The following is a 20,940-nucleotide window of genomic DNA, read 5'->3' on the forward strand; positions in this document are numbered from 1 at the left end:
TTTTTTTTTTTTTTTTTTTTTTTTTTTGTCAACATCATACTTATGTCAAAGAATGATTCATAATATAAAAATAATGAAATCTGAATGGGGTGCAAAATGATGCATCTTAAAATTAATCTGTAAAGTTTATCAAGACAAACTCTTTAGAACATGTCAAAATATGTTGATGAGGATGATGATTATAATAATTAAAAATCTAAATAACTAGCATGAGATTATGGTTTTCAATTGTAAATTCAAAGATTCTGGAAATCACTGAAAGATGGCAGTTGAAGTAACGGAGTTGGTGTTTGTATATTTTTTAGTAAAAGTTCTGTAAGCTTTTACCTTTTCTTTAGCTAATGCAGTGTAAAATATGCTATTTCTTAATATGATTGGTTGAACTTCTTGTACCGCCATTAGAGGCTTAACGGGGCTTAGTCGAGCTATTTAATTAAAGAAACATTGAGATCTAAAACAAGGCCTGAATTAGGCCCATTAAGCAGTAGAACTACTGCCTTACTACCTAAAATAACTTAAAATAGAATAAACAACTAAAATATGAATTTAAAGTCTAGGAGCTGGTGAGATTTTCCAGCTGCACCAACAAAAGCTCATTATTATATTGTAAAATATAACACGTTACTTGCATGCATAAAAATATGTTACTTACATATATAAGGAAATAAAATAGCGGAATATCATAAACTTTCGACAGGGAAATTTTAAAAACAGTCAATATATAAATTCATTTCATTTACAGATACATATTTTATGAAATTTGACAATTTCAATTTAGTCACTGTATTTTTACATAGATCCTTTAGAGTACAGTCAAAAGTCGTTAATTCGGACACCTATAATTCGGAATGATCTATAATCCGGACCTCAAAACTAAAAACTTTCTGCGCATGCGCCCGTTGACACATGCGCATAAGCGTTTACGCGTGCGCGTAAGACCCTTTACGACTGCGCATATGAGTGTGCGCAAGTGCAGAATACGTTTTCGCGTGCGCGTTTTATGTATAATGGACGTATAACCTAAAATTATCTAATTATCTATTTCAGTTAATGTTGATGATTGTGTTGTTCCTTCATTTTCGAATTGGATCCGGCTTATTATTTTTTGCAGACTGTAAGAGCAATTTTATAAAAGTAAGCTTAAACTTTCGATTATATCAAATAGAATTTCCGATATATATTTGTTAATATGTAAAGGATCTAAAGCGAAAGTATGTTTTGAAATCCAAAATCTGTTTATCAATTTCACGCTGATGGTCGGGGGGGGGAACGCTGCAGTGGGCGCGTAATGAATTGGAAGTTGATCTGTCAGCACTATCCTTATCTTCAGCACAGATGTTTTCATTTTATTTGGCTTATAATTCCTTACCAAATGTAGTATTTCATCTCGATATGCTCCGTCTTTGATATGATTTAAAACAAGTGTCTCGTCATTATAATTCGCTTCCGATAGGGAAGAAATTGACAGAGGTTATTGAAAACGAAAAAATTTCGATTGACAAATTAGTCGGGACACAGCAATTATAGGACTTGAACAGCGGAACTTTAAAAGTATTATCACATGAAATAAAGCAAAACTTAAACAACTTACATTGAAAGAAATGTTTAATAAAGTAAACAAATAAATATTAAGCTTTTTCTTTTTGCAAATTTTGATACCCTTTAGATCATAATTGTTCTTTATTTCATAAATTACGGTTTCATAGTTTTAATTTTAGAATTTCTGCATGCCATCTTACGAGATTTAAACTGATGATCTATAATCCAAGTTTAACTTGTAAACTAGTTCTGAACTATAGCCACAAACAAGTTTAACTGCAGTATTAATTTCAGTTATGTTTCTGACTTGATTTTGTTCAGTTCATCAGTGGAAGAACTCATGTCTTTATTGTGCATATTTAGTGTAATATTTCATGTTCGTCTTTATTTCCAAACAAGTCTTTTCCAGTATTTTTAACCATTTTAGCTCCTGTGTTTAGGATTGAAAAAGTGCAGGCCTTCTCATTTTAAAGTAATATTTTTAATAGTACCTTAAATGTTGCAAAATCTTTATTTTTGTGCACCAGTTGTACTGAATATCATTAAAGTTGATGTCTGGAATGTTATCAAATTGATTATTTAGGAACTCAAACATGAAGCATATGAAACTCAACCAATGGTTCTCAAACTGTGTTCCATAGAATACTGGATGCAAATAATAATATGCAAATCCTTTATGAATTCCACAAGTCACAATCATTGGAAAACTAACCGTCTAAAATAAATAATTAAATAATACTTTTTATTATTACTACTACTTAAAATAATATGAAGTAGATCTGTTTTTATAAGTGAAATGATAATCAAATAATGATTATCTTAAATTTTTGACATAAAAATTCATGCAGAGTTGGCATATTTTAAATGCTTTTTTGAACATTTACTTTTTTGGGGATGGTAGAAGTCCACGAATAAAAATTATAGTTTGTATGAATTCTCTGGAGTTGATAGAGTTTGAAGACCACTTTACCAACTATATAGTATCATTCCAGTTTTATTATATATACAGCTAGAGCAAGTATGCTGGTGTATAGTATGTCTATAAATAAAAACAACAATAGCAATTTAATTTCACATTTAAACTACAGGTCTTCTCTTGGGCAGCAGTTGCCTTCCCAGAATTACAAAGAGATACGATTACAGATACGGCAGCTAGAGAATCAGTATGAAGTCACTCAACCTCTTGTAACATTAGTTGACAACATGGTAAAACTTGGGAGCTTATATGGAAGTAGTCATCGCAGGAGTTTTTCTCTTCCACTTCTAGTGAGTAATGCATTAAATCTAAATTTTGAATTATTAGAATTTGTTTTTAAAGTATCAAATTTTTCATGGTATTTTGTAAATTTATAATTTGTTTTATGAAGTTAATACATACAAAGTCCCTTCCTTTTTTCCCTGAAGTAGAAAGAGGATGCCATTTCTAAAACTGATCAGTCAGACCATTTTTTATCCTTAGTCAATGTCATTACAAAATAAGTATGTTTTGTAATTAGATTAAGAATGAGTTTTGTGTTTATAGAATGTCATTCCAAATGGCTAGACCCTTGTAACTTAACATATTTTGGGGAACTGCCAAAACCCTGTAGTCACTTAACCCATCACTGAGAATGTTGCTCAAAGTGAACCACAGAGAAAAACTATTGTTATTAAAAAAAAAAGTCTGGTAAATTTTATTTACTGAAAAATAGTAAGGTTTTAATGGTTTGGTTATTTGATTATGGCAAAGCACTTGAGAGCTATCTGCCTAAGAAGAAGGATACCTTCATGAAGGACTTTTTAAGGGAAACTGGTGTGTATACAACATCACACATGGAAAAAACCACAGAAACATCCATGCAGCCAGCTTGTTTGCCGGGACTTAAACCCTGGACCAAACTACCAGTGTGACTTTACCGCTCGGCCGCTGGTGGGCCCATAAGATTTTAATATTACATATAAAAAATAAATTCCATTGCTTACTAATGGGAGAATCAGTCACAAATTTACAGAGTAAATAAATTTATCCCAAACTTCATTTCTACTCAGCCAGCTACAATACATTTACATCCAAAAAAGAGAGCAACTAAAATATATTCACAAGAAATGAGAAGCTGTATCTCTGTTTTGAAAGAAAATGCTCTTGGACAGAGGAATTCAAGGGCCTTCTACCACCAACCTCTTGAGACATTTGACTTGATGTTATTTTAAGTGGCCTAATATTACGAATGTGCTATACATTTAAAAGCATGTATGCTTTCTCCAAGATTCAAACCAGGCTATGGCACTTAACTTCCTACCCCCTTTTCATCAGGGTGGCATGGTTCTAGAATGTTATATGTATTATGAGAATAGTGTTTTGTTATGTATGTATGAAATATTATTTGAATGTAAATGTATTTTAACTGGCTGAGAAGTAGAATTGAACCATGGGATAAATCTACTTATTCTGTGTATTTGTGAGGGATTCTTCCATTGTTATGAAATGGAATTAATTTTTTTTATGTGATATTAAAATCTTATTTCTTAAAATAAATTTTTCTTCAATGACTTGACAGCCCATGATAGATCCTGGCCTTCAGAATTTCATTCCAGGCTCTTCAGTTATTGACCTTTATGTTTGACAAGTTTCTCCACAAATAGTTGAGCCATCGGGGTTTCAGTCTTCTCCACTTTCGAGTGCCTATTGGCTTGAAATATTTTTTGGTAGTTCTGTTTTAGGGCATTTTGGTTAGGTGAGCAGCCCATCTTAATCTTTGGCTGCCGATAAAATTTATGTCTTGATGTCCATACATCCTGTAGATTTCTGCATTGGTTTTTCTGTAGATGCCATCTATCTGCTTCAAATAATGCTTCTCATAATCTTTCTCTCAAAGATTGTAAATATTTCTTTATCCTTTTCAGTCAGTATCTAGATTGCAGCTCCTTATGTCAAAACAAGTCTAATAAAACATTTGTAAATTTTCAGTTTAGTTGTTCTATGGATAAACTTTGATTTCAGATGTTTTTAATCAATTAGCAAGCATTACTCTGTTATGGATTTCAGGAGAGATATTGTTCTCTGTGTTAATTGCAGAGCCAAGATATATGAAATACTCAACAACTTCAAATTTATATTTATCAGTTTCTTTGAAAGAATCATTTAATTTTGACTTAGTGCATAGCATATATTTAGTTTTTGTTTGTTTATTGCTAAGGTGCATGAGTGCTTGAGGAGTTCAGCAGTGATGCCAATATCGTTTGCAAATACTAAGACTTGAAGCGATTTGTTAAAAATACTGTTCCTAGTATTTATTTTGAGTCATTAATCGTTTTTTAAGTTAAAGTAGGGATAAGCTAAAGCCCTACCTTTTCTCAAACCATATGTAAACAGAAATAGGTCCTGAAAAAATATTCTGTATCTTTACTTCTGGTTTGGTATGTGTTAAGGGGCAACAAATTTAACAAGCTTTTTGGGGATGTTAAATTCCATCATGGAATTTTTTTGGTAACCGAATCCTAAACAGTTTTAAAATCTGTGAATAAATGTTGAATGTCAGTGTCAAATTTTCTGTTCTTTTCCATTATTTGCCGTATATTGAAAATTTGCTATCAGTAGACAAACTCTACTTTATGGAAGCCACACTGGTAGTCACCAGTTATATTATCTGTGTAGACAACTAATCTGGTACAAAGAATATTGTAAAATAGTTTTTAAAATGTGCAGAGTAAACTAATACCTTGCTAATTAGAACATTCCAAGATATATCCCTTCTTATGAACAAGACAGATGATTCTAAATATCCATTCTTCTGATATTACTTCCTTGTTCCATATACATTCTATTAAGTAATATATTTTCTTTATAGGGGTTGATTCATCTTTTTTAGTAAATTCAGATGGTATTGAATCAGGGCATGGAGATTTGTAGTTTTTCAATTTACGCATTGCTTCATTTATTTCCATCAAAGATAATGCAGTGATATAATCCATTCCACCGTTGCTATAGTCAAACTCTTCACAATTTGAGCCACCATTGTTGAGTAATGTTGTGAAATATTCATTGTATTGATTGATAAACTTGTTAATATCTTTTGGAATTAACCCATCTTTATTACTACAAGCTGTTGTATGTGGTTTGGAACTTTATATCCAAGGTTAATTTCACAAAAGAAAGCTGTACTGGCATTAGCATACCTAAGATGTTCAACACCTTTAAACAGATCTTCATGAAAAATTCTGTTTTATTCTTGTGCATCCTCTTCTCGTGCCTTCTCGCCTCCCTAAAAACTTCAACCTAATTCTTTGAATATTTTCTCTGCAACATTTTACTCTTTGTAACAAGCCCACATTCTATATCAAACCAATCTTTACCTGTAATATTTTCACTTTCATCAAGACTACAATTTCCTGTACTATGGAAAGTATTCTTAATTACAGTTCCTTTATCCTCCAAATTCTCAATGGATGCTTTAACCATTAACAATCAATCTTGATGCTTTAACCATTAACAAATGCAACGTTTTTGTTTTACCTCTTGTATCTTTCGGGCATTAGACAGTTTTGCATTGATTTTGGCCATTATGAGAAAGTGGTTGGAATCTAAAATGGCTCCACTGTAAGATCTGATATCCTTTACATCTGATCCATTTCTAGAATCAACTATTATATGATCAAGCTAGTTCTGTACCTCTCCATCAAGATTGAGTAAAGTGTGTGAATTTTTTATAGTTAAAAAAAATGCTAGATATTGTCCTACCATTCTCAATAGTCAAGTAGATCGATTTTGAAGTAGATTCATTTGAATTCTCATGTGGACTATTCCTTCTAATAGTTGATCTGAATTCAGACTCTTTATCAATTTTGGCATTTATGTCAACCATTGTGAGTCTTGATGTCATGCTTGGGACAAGTTCTATAAACTGCACATAGGTCCTCATTGAATTTATCTTCTTTTCTTTTGTCTTCTGTGGGAGCATGTACATGTATCGAGCTAATAGTTAAAGAATTTGTCTCTGTTTTGAATCTTACTAATTTGGGAAGATCTTGCCATAAATCTCTGCTAAATTTTTTTTTTCCTTCTTATCACAGCTGTGTATCACAGCTGTAATACACTGAATGGTTCTTTCTTTTAATTATCCCATCTTCAAGCCATCTTATCTTCTGTATGGCAAGTATGTTAAAGATATATTTATCAAATTGCTCAATCAGTATTTGTTCTTTACTATGATATAAAGTGTGAAAGTTCCATATACCAGCTCGCATAGTCTTTAAATCCTTTCCAGATTTAAATGATTTCTTGTAAGTTTCTTCTTTAGAATTTGTTAACAACATTTTTTTTTTTTTTTTTTTTTTTAAACCAGTAGAGGTCATCAGCTTCTCACCCAACCCTAGTCCCTACATTTAAATTTCTTGCATTGATAATTTTCATGTTTCATTTCCAGTAACTGAAACTTGAAGATTATTCCCAGAATTTCAGGTTTGCACCTAAATAACTTTTTAAAAATATAAGCTATTACATATAGCTAAAAAATTAAAGTATAGCTATAATGTTAAGTCTTTAATATTTTATATTTAAAAAAAGCAAAGTCATTTAATGATATTGAATTACAAATTTCATGTTAATTGCCAATTAATTCATGCATCAACTTTCATATGTGTCATTGTTAAAACAACATGTGCAACATGCAAGATTTCTAAATGAACGTATCTTAAAAATAGGATTCTTCACAAGATGAACCAAGGCATTCTGTTGAAGTCGCACAGTCTCCTGAACATGTTGGTGAATCAAGTATTTTATCTAAGTTATTAACAGAAGAAAATAATTTGCAGGTAAAAAAATTATTCTTATTTAAGTTCTGTAATCTTGTATTAAAATGATGTGGATGCAAATACATAAGTTGATCACTCTCATTTCCACTTTCCCACTTAAAATTGTATTCATCTTGACATTAAATATGTGTCTGAGTATTTTATAAACTTCATTAGGATTCTAGGGTTGGTTGGTTCACTATGATTCAAGGAAATCTCATTTGAGAAATTTAGACCATTAAGGTTGCCCAAGAATTAATTTCTTTGTTAAGACATATTTGGCATACAACATGGTGTCAGTCAAGACAATGTGTGTAAGGCCTTTTTTTTTTTTTAATTGAAGTAACACTAACAATTTTCCAGATAAACTCTTTTCAGGAGATAAACTATTTAGTATGCAGATATGCAATAGCTTGTATTTGATTCAGACTTGTGCCTGAGCATACACATTTGGAATGAAATCTACAGCATTGAAATTGATCTAAAGGTAAAATTATTTTCTTCACTGATGATTTCTCAGTTTGCTGATTAGGCAGAATAGAAAATGTGTGACTATACCCTAACTTTTCAAGAGAAAACTTTTGAGGTGATGGTGTGTTAGTATAGTCAGGCTAGATGTTAGTTTAATGTGAAGTGCATGGACAGAACTTCACATTAAATCAACATTTAGAACAAAGGTTCTAAAACCCGATTTTTCTTAAAGTAGCATTAGTCACTTTTATGAATAATAATGCACATTGTCATCAGAACTTGAATAACTTGTAATTTTCTTCAATGATATTCTGTGAATGCTATCAGATTCTGTTTCTGGTTATGAATCTTGTTGATCTTTTCTGAGATATAATTTAAATGTGAATTACAGTCTGTGATAAGAGCCATTCAGGAGCTGAAATATTATTTCATGCATGAATCTCTTGTCCTTAAAACTGGTCAATAACTTAATAGATAACATGGAAAAAAAAAAAAAAAAGTGTGTGGGGCATGTTGGCTAGAAGAGATCTCCCATTTATTGTACATTTTTATGTAAAAGTATTTTTAAATTTTATACAGCAAAAAAATTTGAATTATGCTAGAGCATTTTAATTTTAAAAAGAAATAGTTCGTGCATTTTATTATTGCTGTTGTTATTATTTCATATGTAGACTGTTTTGTTGCATTTGACTTTTGGCTCATAAAATGAATGCAAGTTGAAGATTATATTTAACTTTTTGGAAATTGTTATTAATAAGGTAATAAAAATATTAGCTCATTAATTTTAAACAAATTTTAGAAAGTAATTTTTATTTAAATGAGCTTTAATTTAGTATGTGAGGTGACTCAAAAAAGAATGCAACATTACAGCATATCGTGCAGATTAGAAGAAATAAATTGCTATAGGTATGGTTTGCTTTCAGTTCACCAAGTCATTCAGGAGACTCATACTTTTAGAAGTCTGAGATATGACTTACAACTGACCAAATGAAGACACAGCTATGGAGTATTGGTGAATGTATTTCTTTTCCTTAGACCACCAGGCTAGAAACCAATTGAATTCATTTCATGCAGCCATTTGGATTCTGCTATGTACAGTGGCCCTTGGTAGAAAAACTCTTTGCACGCAGCCAGTTGCATTTGGACAATGCCAAGGATATTTGAGTGTTTTAGGTACACCATAATCCAACGATGGAATGTCATTTGCATTGATATCAGTAGTCGGCAGTATGAATGCTTAACATGAAATACATCATGTCACAAGCATGCAACTCCATCTTGCACCATGTTCTTTCATTCATTTGGAGACATCATGAGATTTTGAATTTACATAATTCTTGAACAAGGCTCTGTGCTGAAATCATTTGAATGGCATTTTATTTTTCTGATTTCTAAAATATATATCATGTAATATAACACATTTCGAGACACATATGTATATTTTTACTACGTATGTTTTATCAATATGAGGGATAAATTAACTGCAAATTACAATATTGAAGAAAGCAGCATATGAAATGTAAAAATAAAACATTGTCTTTATTGTTCATTTTTAACTATGTAGGTTAAAATATCTTAAGAGAGAAAATTTCACACCTTGAATTATGTGTTTTGAAAAATGACACATATATCTATTCATTTTATTTTTTCTGTTTTTTAAATTTGGTATGTATGTTTATGAGATTTCAGCATATACAGAAAATCCCGACGACCATTTTTACCTATTAAAGAAAAGACTCCGTACTACGCGATTTTTCGGCAAAAATGGAAAAGTCTACTTCAAACACGCTGGGTTTGGTGTAACCTTGATTATATGTGTTAGTTATTATTCTTGAGTAAAGACTCCTTTCCCCCCCCCTCTATCACGCATTGGGGGGGAGATTAAAAATTGGGATCTGCCTACTACAGAAGAGCATGCTGTTGAATATTTCTAAAGTTATGGAATCTTACCAGTCTCAAAAAAATGTGTTAATGGCCACAAAATGGTGCCTTATTTAAAAACTGTGAAGCAATAATAAATAATGGACATTTTTAATGAAAAATTAAATATAAATAAATGATAATGATGTAATAAATTTGAAAGAAAAATAAGAATAGAACGTTTCTTCTTGTATTTATTAGTAAATGTTTTTTTGTCACAATTGGCACTGTCTCTTGTGGTCGACGGGATTTTCCATAAGTACCCAGATTTTATATTTTGCTTTTGAATTTTCATAAAATAAATTGTTTTACAGAAACGCATCAGTGAAATTTATAGTCTGGACAAAGGCTTACGACATGAGACTAACAGTATTACTTCCTTGCATCAAGACAAGGTATAAATGTTTCAATAAATATTATCAGTAAATAATTCAGGATATGCCTTTATTTTATTTCAGAATTAATTTCAAATCGATTGAAAGCATTAATTTTTTTTAATAGAAAATGTTGGAACATACACTTTGTGGAATGCAAAATAAAATTTTAGATCATCAGGATAAGCCTGGAGAATTGCAGAAACTACGAAAGCAACAAAGAATGATAGAAAAAGAATTAGTGCGTGTAAAACGTCTTCTCAGCACAAGTGCAAAAGTAATTAAACTTCATAACTGTTCATTTAACTGTTTATATTTTTCAATTTTCTATAAATTCTTATATATTTTTAATTAATTATCATTTGCTTTTTTATATTAATAAATAATGTGTGTTTTCTGCCTTAGAAAATTGAAGATGCTGCATCTAAAAATGACCAAATGGAGCAAGAAATATTATTGTTGAGACAGATATTACAACAAGCCTTAAAAACTGGATCATCAGATTTAGTAAGTATTGTTACAAATATTGTACATAGATAGATAATTTTAGTGCAGTTATATGTGAAATTGTTGTATTTTCTGGGTAATGCAACATGAAAAAAATCCAGCAAGACAAGCTATGCCAGAAGAATACATTGACAAGTCTATTTAACATTGAGTAAATGGGTATCTCTGTAATTTGGTGAGTTATTGCCAAGTTGGCAACGGTTATGTCACCAAATTTGGCGAGAAATTACCAAAAGTCACCAAACTGACAACTATTTGGTGAAATTTTGCTCAGGTCCCTGTGTCACTGTAATACGTATTGTAATTGAATAAATATAATTGATTACTGTATTAGCTGTAACTGTAATTCAACCCTCGTATTGCCTTCATTAATTTTGAGAAGCAGAAAGTACTAGAAACATATTGGCAGCTGTGTGAAAACTATATAAGCCATGAGAGAGCATCTGCTCTCAGTTGTTGTTGTTAGCTGTTAGCTCGGTGTGAGTTCCGAGAACTATCTCTGGTTTAGCTTCACTTTTAGCTGTGCTTTAATTGCTTTGTGTTTAGCATTCTTAGTAGTTTGAAGTGTGACTACTGATTATGCTGTGCGATGTTGTGAAGAGCTGTATGACTATTTTTGTGGAAAGTTCCAGTCCTGTATATTACAAATAAATCATAAATGCAAGAACTTTTTCTAAAATTTTTTTTTTCATTTCTCTCTACAACTTTCTTTAGGTTCAATATTTATAGAATTTTTATAGAATATATATTAAAGTTTTTTTGATAAAGATAAATTTTATCAACCTATCATCGGAGCTGTGTTCATTTAGTATATTTTGAACTTGTATTCATGCAACAGTATATAAGGTTGTAAATATACGTATTTTCCATTTGTGTTATTAGAAATTGTTTCTTTAACTAATGAAAGGAGATTTGTGAAAATGAAAAATGAAGAAGAATAGTTATGCATATCTTATGTACTGAAATATTCCGATTGACATTTTAATTCTGCAGTTGTGTATCAAGCAAGTGATTTATACTGAACTAAAATTTTGGTATGCTTTCAAATATGCCTGGTAATGGACTTCAACAACTGTAATTAGATATTCAATTTCAAAAGGTTGCCTATGGTCTATAATTTTAGGATGACAATATCCTGCTTTTTATGAAATTATTGATAATGAAAAAGAATCTGAAGTCTGAGATAGTTTCTCTAATATTTTACAACCCTGAATTATTTTTAAATGAAATCACTTGCAATTTTATTGAAAATTTATTCGTAATTTAACTATATTAATCAAACATATATTAAATAAATCTACTTATGATCAAATAGCAAAATACTGTTCTTAATATCGCTAGTTGAGATTTAATATTTATGAAAATAAAAGTATGTAAAACTCTGAAGTGAGGATTTTGATAATCTAGAAGAGTTGTAGAGTGGTAAAAACAACAAAGAATATTAGAAAAATGTTCATATGCCATGGAGGTAACAAAGGAAGGAGGGGCCAAACCCACACTACAACTGAAGCCTTGCTCTGAGGCTTTGGTCTCCAGATGGGATGTTTTTTGTTTACATTGAGAAGCTTCCTTGACAGCACTCTGATGGTATTTCGACACATGACAGTTCCATAGAAATTGAAAGGCAGGACACTTCTGCATAAAAGAAACATTCATAGTGTGATGGATAATAACAATTTGTGTGGTTTAGAGACATTTACGCAAAAATTGCATCTTGGCTATTTTTCGATAACTTAACAGCAGCAATTTTGATTTGAATTTTTTTTGATACCCTTGATAGAGTACTCGCTACTTTTATTTTATGTTCCAAATGCCAAAATCTTTTTAAAAATTTAATTATTTTTTGTCATCCACATATTATTGTAACATGTACTTTTTAAACATTTTTAAAGGGGAGGCATTTATAGTTGCTCATTTTAAACTCATCATTTTATTTGTGTATAACTGAAAAATAATCACTTTGGGTTCACACATTTTACTTATTTGGGTTAATTAAAAAATGAAATTACCGACAAATGGTGCAGTCCTCGTCAAAATTAATAATTATACACAGGGATTTGCCAACAATTTATTTTTTTCCTTGGTTTGTAACCATACATTTGTGTGAAATTATGCACGGTTTTACGCAGATGTGTGGAACAGAAGAACAGGTGCATTTGCGAATTGGTGAATGAAGCAATATTATGCAGAGTAAGGCAGTCAAGATTGCGATCTGATGACAGTGCGGTTAATGTTTAAATGTGAAATGGATAGTTATTTATTATATTATGAGAGAATTATTAAACTGCATAAAATCCCTAAAAGAGGTATTGCATGCTCTGTCAAAATATATTTACTAGAAGATTTGAATTTGATAATTAATGTATCCTAAAACGTGTTCTAAGTCAAAAGTTTGAAACTTAATGGCTAAATGTAAATATAAAATTATACATGTTAAAATATTTTGTAATTAGACACATACGTCAGGTTAAATTTTTATTAAATAGAGTAAGACATGCAAGGGCAATCTGACTAGAAAGAAAGATGCCATCGTGGAGGAATTTCAAAGAAAAACTGACCTTTGAGTGGGTATTAAAAATAATGCATGTAATTTTGATTCAAATTATATTTATATGTATTTCTTATGTAAAAATTTCGAGTATATGCTAAATTATTGTAAATTACTTTACTCAAAAAATATAGTGAATGCACGGAAATTAAAGATTTACATATGCCAAAAAGGAAAAAGAATGAAATATGTATGAATATTTATGCATATGCTTGCAAAAAGCATGTATCTGCCTTTAACAAAATACGTAAATATTTAATAAATTTTTTATAAATGTATTTGAAATGAATGATTTATTCATTCATAAACTCCTGTGAAAATTACTGTGCAGAAATTTAATTATTAAGTGTATCTATATTTATAATGATTATAAATATTATCTAAATATATATTGTAACATTGAATTGTAAACATAAATTGAAATCCTTAGTTAAAGTTAAGTACTTGGAAATGAGCAGCAATGTTTTACAATATAGCTTATTTCACAATAAGCAATATTTAACGTATTTCACCATTAAAATAAAAGGTTCTGTAATATGAAATGGACTGAATAAGAACATTAATTATAAATTGACTTAAGAATTTTCGATTTAAAAGATGTTTCTCAAAAGCTAAAAAAATCATGTCATATTTGAGAAAGTATTTTAAGAAAAACTCAATAAGCAGAAAAGAAATAATGCATAATTTTAATATTTATACTACGATAAACTTTGATCTTAATTTTTGTAATTCTTAACTGAGTAAAATCAAATTAATTTTTTTTTCTAATGTAATTAACAAAAACTTGTTAAAATATTTCACTCATATTAAACTGTTGTGTGAAAAGTGTAGCAATTCATTCTGTTCCGAATGAAATGTTGTTTAAAAATGTATTCTTTTCACATGCTTAGGACTTCGAAATATTGTAGAAAAAGAAAATATATACATTTCTGTGTATATTTATGACGTAATTACAAAATATTTATATCTGATCAACACAAAATCCATTGATCTTAATTGTAAGTCATTAAATGTTTTGGTCTTGAAGAGATCACCAGTGCTTTAAAGCAGTGTATGGGGAAAACTGGTTAGGGCCTCTACTTCTTACTTCCTACCTCCCTGTCATGTGCATTTATAATGCACTTATTTTATAGTTTTATTTACTAAATTTTATTTTAAATAATAAGTTCAAAAGTATATTTGCTTTTAAAATTATTTTTAATTCTGCATATTTCATAGCTTTCTAATTTAAAAAATTAGAACTTTCATTTTTTTTAATTGAAGAAATGGAAATCAAAATTCCAAAAAAATTCATGTGCTAAATTATAATTGTGTTTTATGTCTTTACAATGAACTTTCGAATTTTATTTATAATTAAAAAACAGGAATGAATTTCTTCAAGCAATTTGAAAGTATCATGTGATTATCAAGAAGATGCGTACTTTTCATTTTAATCATTTTAGCCATTTGCATTATTTTCTTATAGTGCATAATTAAATGCATTCTATTTACAAATGAATTCCATGTCTATGGTAGAATCGGTTATATAATAATGGCTTGTGAAAACAAAGCTTTAATAATTAAATTTTGACTCTTCATGTTGTTTAAAAAAGTATGTTTGAACTTGTTTCATGTCCTTCATTACCTTCTTATCTTCATTTTTGTAGCAAGCATCTCAGCACAATAGAGCTGATTTAGAAGCAGAGCTTACTCGATTGCAGAATGTTCTAGATGAGCTTGCAAATCACCGTCATGAAATTAACAACACAGTTGAAAAATTGAAAAGCGAAGCACGTTCAAGCATGTCTAAGGGAACTGAAGTCAGAGCAAGTCCAACTGGTGTTGCAGGTAAATGAAAATGTTTTTCTGGCTTCTTTAAAGTTAATTAATAGTGCTAAAATACTTGTGCATGAGTGTTTAAATTTAAGGGCAATGCATATAATGCAAGGTCCATCCTGTCTTTAAAGTAACTTACAAGAAGCAGGATTTCGTCTTAAAAAACAGTCCAAGTATTACCAGTTTGGTCCTGGAATCCCAAAGCTTCCCAGAATGTTATGAATAGGTGATATTTTCTTGATTACATTTCCAAAATGACCCTGTCACATTGCACCTTGGCTCCATTTCTTCCGATGTACATCCAGTCCAGAGTTGGATCTGTCTGGAGCTGGCAGAAGATTTCACATGTAATAAACTGGCAAGCCATCCTTTTGTGTGAAATTTTACATCCTTAGCTCTTAGAGGGTTTTAATCCTTTCAGGGGCAATGTATAAAAGACTTTATGTAAAATTTTGTATGAATTCTAATTTATGGACCCTAAGAACACAAAATTGAGACTTAAGATATCTAGTGTGAAATCCTGAATTTTGAGGGCTGGAATATATTTTAATACTATTGCCCTTGGAAGAAATTTTTTTCCCATGCAGCTGCCAGTTGTTAATTTTTTTATTCTATTTTTGCATACTTTTGATGTGTCTCTGTAGAAATGTGAGCTTGAATGTAGTTAATGCAAGTATAGAAATTTAAGATTAAAAAAATAAAATTGATATTTTTAGGTACTTTGATTATCCCACCCAGTTGAAAATACTCATGTAAAATATCTGCAAAAAGTTTTTAAAAACGATTTAAATTCAATATCATTATTTTATCCAAAAATTTAACAAATATAGCACTGCATGAGTAAACTGTATCATGCTGAAACTGAACTAATGTTGGAAGGAAATGTAATTCAGCTGAAAAATAAAAAGTTAAAAAATGAATCAGTACAGCTTAGTAGAGAAATTAACGGTTTGAGTCCGGCGAAGCGCTATCGTGCTTAACTTGTCGTATGCCAAAAATATGGCGCAGCGCGATAACGCTTATCTTGTTTTGTATCGAGAATGCGAAGATGCTGCTGTTGGTTAGTATGCTTGAAAAAAAAATTATTGAAATATTCAATTGGTTTCGCATCAGAAGGAGGGGCATGCTTTGGTCCAGGTACTTCAAAAAAAGTATTCGATTCGTTCAAAAAAATTGTATCCACAGGTAAAAACTCATCAATAATATCGTCATCAGAGGTACTTGCAGTTACTTCATCATCATCACTGCCATCACTAATAACTTGTAATCTCTTAGAACAAATGATGATGTCACTTCCACTATCACTTTCAAGGTCACTACTATACTCTTCATTATCACTTCTCATAACATAGTCACTTTCAAATATCGTCATCAGAGGTACTTGCAGTTACTTCATCATCATCACTGCCATCACTAATAACTTGTAATCTCTTAGAACAAATGATGATGTCACTTCCACTATCACTTTCAAGGTCACTACTATACTCTTCATTATCACTTCTCATAACATAGTCACTTTCAAATGAATCAGAACTTGACATGGGTTATTTTGTAATTATCAGTATAACACTTGGTAAAAAAAATGAAAACAATTTCCAATTCCTTTAAAACAACTGCTACTGATATCACTACAACTGCTCTCAATAATTGTGTAAAGTATACTAACCAACAACAGCGTCTTCACATTCTCAATACAAAACAAGAGAAGCGCTACCACGCTGCGCCGTATATTTGGCATATGACAAGTGAAGCGCGATAGCGCTTCGCTGGACTCAAATGGTTAAAGTTACATTTTTGAAGTTATTAGATTTTATGCCTTAGATAACATATAAAAAGAACATACTTCCTGGTGTAACACCAAGAACCCTCCCTGCACACTTTTGTTTATTGGTCATTGTAAGGGCCCCTTAATTGTTTATAAATGTAGGTTGTAATACATCATTTTGTTCAGGAAAGAAAACATTTGATTTTATTATTTGATACACCTCAACGTTCTTATTTTGATTTTCATTCCTTTGATCCCATAGGAGTTTTTTTTTTTTTTTAAACTTTTCGATAAATAAAGTAGTAATGTATAAATTTGCTTAGGAAGAATATCTCTGTACTAAAGTACTACCATGCCTTGAAACCTTTTTTTTTTTTTTTTTTTTATCAGGCTCATGGAGGACCTGTTGTTATTTTTCTTCCAAAGACAAATGCTTTGTGTCTAAAACTTTCTTTAGAAATATTTTCCCCCCTTTCACCAACTGTGAAGATTTATTTCGAAAAACCGCCTACTTGTATCCTGATACAGGTTAATGATTTCTCTTGTGTTCCCTAGTTTCTCATCTGAAATTAACAAAGAGATTCTCGCAAAGCATAAAACCATGCTTTCAAATCAATCGATTTTCCATTCCAGGTGATAAGAGACGAACCTAAAGTACATGCCTATTTCCTGTGTTTCTAAGTGAGCTTCCCTTTTATGTGATCTTATTACAACCCTGGACGGTTATTCTACGCTACGAGAGTCGACAGCAAGTAGTGGGCCGCCAGATGTCGCTGCTAGTGAAAAACAAGTCTGCCCGACATCCTATATTCTCTGAGTACGGAAGTTGTAGAAAGCGCGCAAAAAAGTGTTGCCGCGTCGTCAATCAGGGTTGTGCAGTTGACGTACTAAGTAGACAACGGCTTTGCATATGTTTTCGCCGCTGATTTTTTTTCATATTTAAATGAAGAATACGGTCGTAGATCTCTGAATCGGTGGCGAATTTATAGTAAATATGTTGATGCTTTTGCTCTGCCAGATGATGTTATCATTGCATATTTCAGATTGGCAAAATTTACAGTTATTTTTATTTGCGATGAACTGATAGAGTACTTGGAGCCACATTCAGAAAATAAAAACGCAGTTTCTACTGAAAGAAAGGTTATTTATACTATTCCTGAAATTACAGACATAAATTGTAATTATATGCTTTAAAAATGTAGAAGATAATAAGCTTATTAAGCACATATAGACATCCGATAAGCTTCTACTCGATTTATGTACAGCAAGAATTACGTTTATTTTAAAATCTGACAGTTGAATACCTTACAAACAATACTGTACACAAAAAGGAATGTCGTTCATTATTACGCGAAATTCACACTACTCTAAAATAAAAATTTAAAAAAAGCTTTATAATATTTTTTCAGTAGTAGTACTACTACTAGTGTGATACTTTTAAAAATAAGTTTTAGCTCAGAAGGGCTATTAACTTCGTTTTGCCATTTTGTAGCATTTCACTTTTCAAATCGTTGCCACTAAATATCATCGCACCGTATTATATTTAAAGAAATTAAATAATGAGAAATCTGCATAAATGTATGAATGTTTCTCGCACTGTGATAAAACAACGGTACCTAGAGCCATGAAATTTTGAATAACGTAATCCTCCATCCTAATATAGGCATCTTGGAGGCCAAAATTTGGAACTGGGAATTTGTTTTATTATCTATTTCATATTTTGTAAAGCATTTATGAGTGTTTGATTAAGAAACTGAATGATTTCAAAGCGAGAATGGCAACATTGTACGAAAAAAAAAAGGGGAAAAAAACATTTTCATCTCTAGCGCGCGAAACTATATATTGGAAATTCTAAAGATATGCTCTTTTTAAATTATATGATTTTGCTGTTGAATTGAATTTTATGGTTTAAATGCGAAGAACATGATATTTAATAAATAAAGGTAGCACGCAAAAAATTAAAAATACCGGCCTTTTGTGAGTAATATAAAATCTGAAAGATTTCAGATTTTTTTTTTTTTTTTTTTTTTTTTTTGTGCGTGTGTAATTTTATTACGCTTTAAATTTGGTTTCTAAGGAAGGACTTTCTGAGGGAAACTGGCTTGTATACACATTACATATGGGGAAAGCCACGAAAATGCCGATGCGGCCAGCTCGTTCGTGGGATTCGAACCTCGGTCCAAACTACCTGCGTTCAGCGACTCTACCTCTCGGCCACTGGTGGGCTTATTAGCAGAATTATACTGTATTATTATTATATTATGCTATAAAGTAACAATGCTATAAGACTGAGACGTACCTTTAGAATTTCCGATGCATAGTTTCGCGCGCTAGAGACGGAAATGTTTTTTTTTCCTCTTTTTTGTTCATGGAATAGTACTTTTGTAATCCATTAGTATTAAAAAATCATTGTTTCTTTGCAAACTTAAAAAAAAGATACTCTTCATAGCAGAGTTCTCATTTTTATATTGTAAAAGAGATATTGATTATTATTAGTTTTCTATTTAATGTGTCGAAACGCTGGTTTGACAAGGACTTCAACTGCAGAAAAATATTTAAAGAAACAGTGTGAATCTGGAAAAAAATCACCTTCAGTATATTTAAAAAACACTGATAAATTTATAAAATAATCTGAATTAATATAAAAGATTTTCTTATATGAAATTATCTAAGTGCATTTAGTTACAATATTATTAACGCGAATTACGTGTAATTAATGGATTATTTATTTTGAGGGGGAAAAAAAAAAAAAAAGAGCACGAAAATCCGAGTTTAAATTATCGCGAAAAGTCAAAGAAACGTTTTGTCAAAGAACGATTCATCTTAACCCGTATTTTCACAGAATAAAATCTTTTGAGAAGGAAGAATATTTTAAATAAGCAGTTTTTATATATATAAGAAATTAAAATAACAGCAATGTAATGTTAAAAAAAAGTATTAGTAATTGTGTGACAAAAATTACAATACGAATTAATCACACATACAGGATAGATTAGTATAATTTTGGTATATATTTTATATTGAAAAAATATTTTCTTTCATGTTAATTATACAATAAATTATTTAAAATAAAACATTTTGATGCGTGTGTGATAGCTGAATGCAGCAGCAATCGGCCGTACTGTAATAGCGAATGAATTTTAGAAAGAAATAATTTTCATAGAAAAAGAAAATTAAAAAAAAAAAAAGGAAGAAATATTTTCTTTCTAATTTCTTACTTAAAGAAATATTTTTCTAATATTAACTGTAAAATAAAATGCGTGAAAACAGCTTAATGTAAGCATATTAAAAAAAAAAAAAAAAAAAAAAAAAACCTAGTTTGCAATTAGATTGTAATGCAAGTTAATCATATTATAAATTTAAATGAATAAAATTGTTTGTTTCTAAAAATATTTGAAGTAAGCTTAATTCATTTACCCTTATCTATTTACTGTTGCTTTCATGGTATCCCATATCACTCTATATTTCTTAGTCCTAAATTCCTGCGTTAACTTTTCCTTAAAAACCGGGATCCTTAAAAAACGGATAACATAACAGCATATTCTGCTGCGTGTTGATCATAATACTGTTTTGTACCATTTTTTTCAAACTACAAATGCAGCGTGTGAGTTCAATAATAGGAGAATATTCTTAGAACTTCAGCCAGCGCGCGCTATAAATTTCGTCACTCGTCTGTACTGCGATTGGTCTAAAGCTCCTTGAAGCCTTCTCCCCTTTCAGTAAAGTCAAATGGACTCACCCGCCCACCAACTGAGGACCACAGAATGGCTTTCTCCGATAAGTTGTGATGGGTTGTCTATACCGGTTTTTTTTAGTCAATATCATTCGCTCAAGTTGTAGACAGATCCAGTGATCATAGAATAGGTGTCCTGGTGTGCAGGCAGCATGACCAAATTAGCCATCATTCACCTATAAGGTGTGGCAAAAAAAAAAAAAAAATGAGACAAAGTGTGTAGCTTGAAAACAGAGTGGAGTTGGCAACAACTGTTTCGGTGATGTCATGCCACATACCTTCTCTATCCATGCGGCCAGTTTTGATTTAACCGATCACGCCAGTGTGGAGTACTGCATCGTTGAGTGAACACATGCAACTGCATTCTGCCGGAAAAGTATCTAATGTAAAAACCGAACGGCGAATCAACATCAAGTTTCTTGTGAAACTTAAGAAGAAACATTTCAAATGCTAACTGAGGCTTATGGAGATAAAACTTTATCTCATGCATGAGTGTTTG

The 20,940-nt window shown here is 30.8% G+C and overlaps 1 protein-coding gene across 5 annotated transcripts in view; it reads left to right on the forward strand.

Annotated features, from left to right (window-relative positions):
• The window catches only part of LOC118198148 (uncharacterized), a 146,369-nt gene that overhangs the window by 60,698 nt on the left and 64,731 nt on the right, over window positions 1–20,940 (forward strand). For all 5 annotated transcript variants that reach the window (XR_015041113.1, XM_085816636.1, XM_085816632.1 and 2 more), the window contains exons 12-17: window positions 2,628–2,805; window positions 7,219–7,329; window positions 10,014–10,094; window positions 10,201–10,350; window positions 10,479–10,580; window positions 14,775–14,955. Coding sequence is in view for 4 of the 5 variants with exons in the window: in XM_085816636.1 (XP_085672762.1) it covers window positions 2,628–2,805; window positions 7,219–7,329; window positions 10,014–10,094; window positions 10,201–10,350; window positions 10,479–10,580; window positions 14,775–14,955 (803 nt within the window). In the remaining variant the exon portion in view is untranslated. The remainder of the gene's footprint in view (window positions 1–2,627; window positions 2,806–7,218; window positions 7,330–10,013; window positions 10,095–10,200; window positions 10,351–10,478; window positions 10,581–14,774; window positions 14,956–20,940) is intronic.

Source organism: Stegodyphus dumicola, chromosome 5 (genome assembly GCF_044657685.1).
Source record: "Stegodyphus dumicola isolate Sdum_Otavi_A_Nest chromosome 5, ASM4465768v1".
NCBI lineage: Eukaryota > Metazoa > Arthropoda > Arachnida > Araneae > Eresidae > Stegodyphus > Stegodyphus dumicola.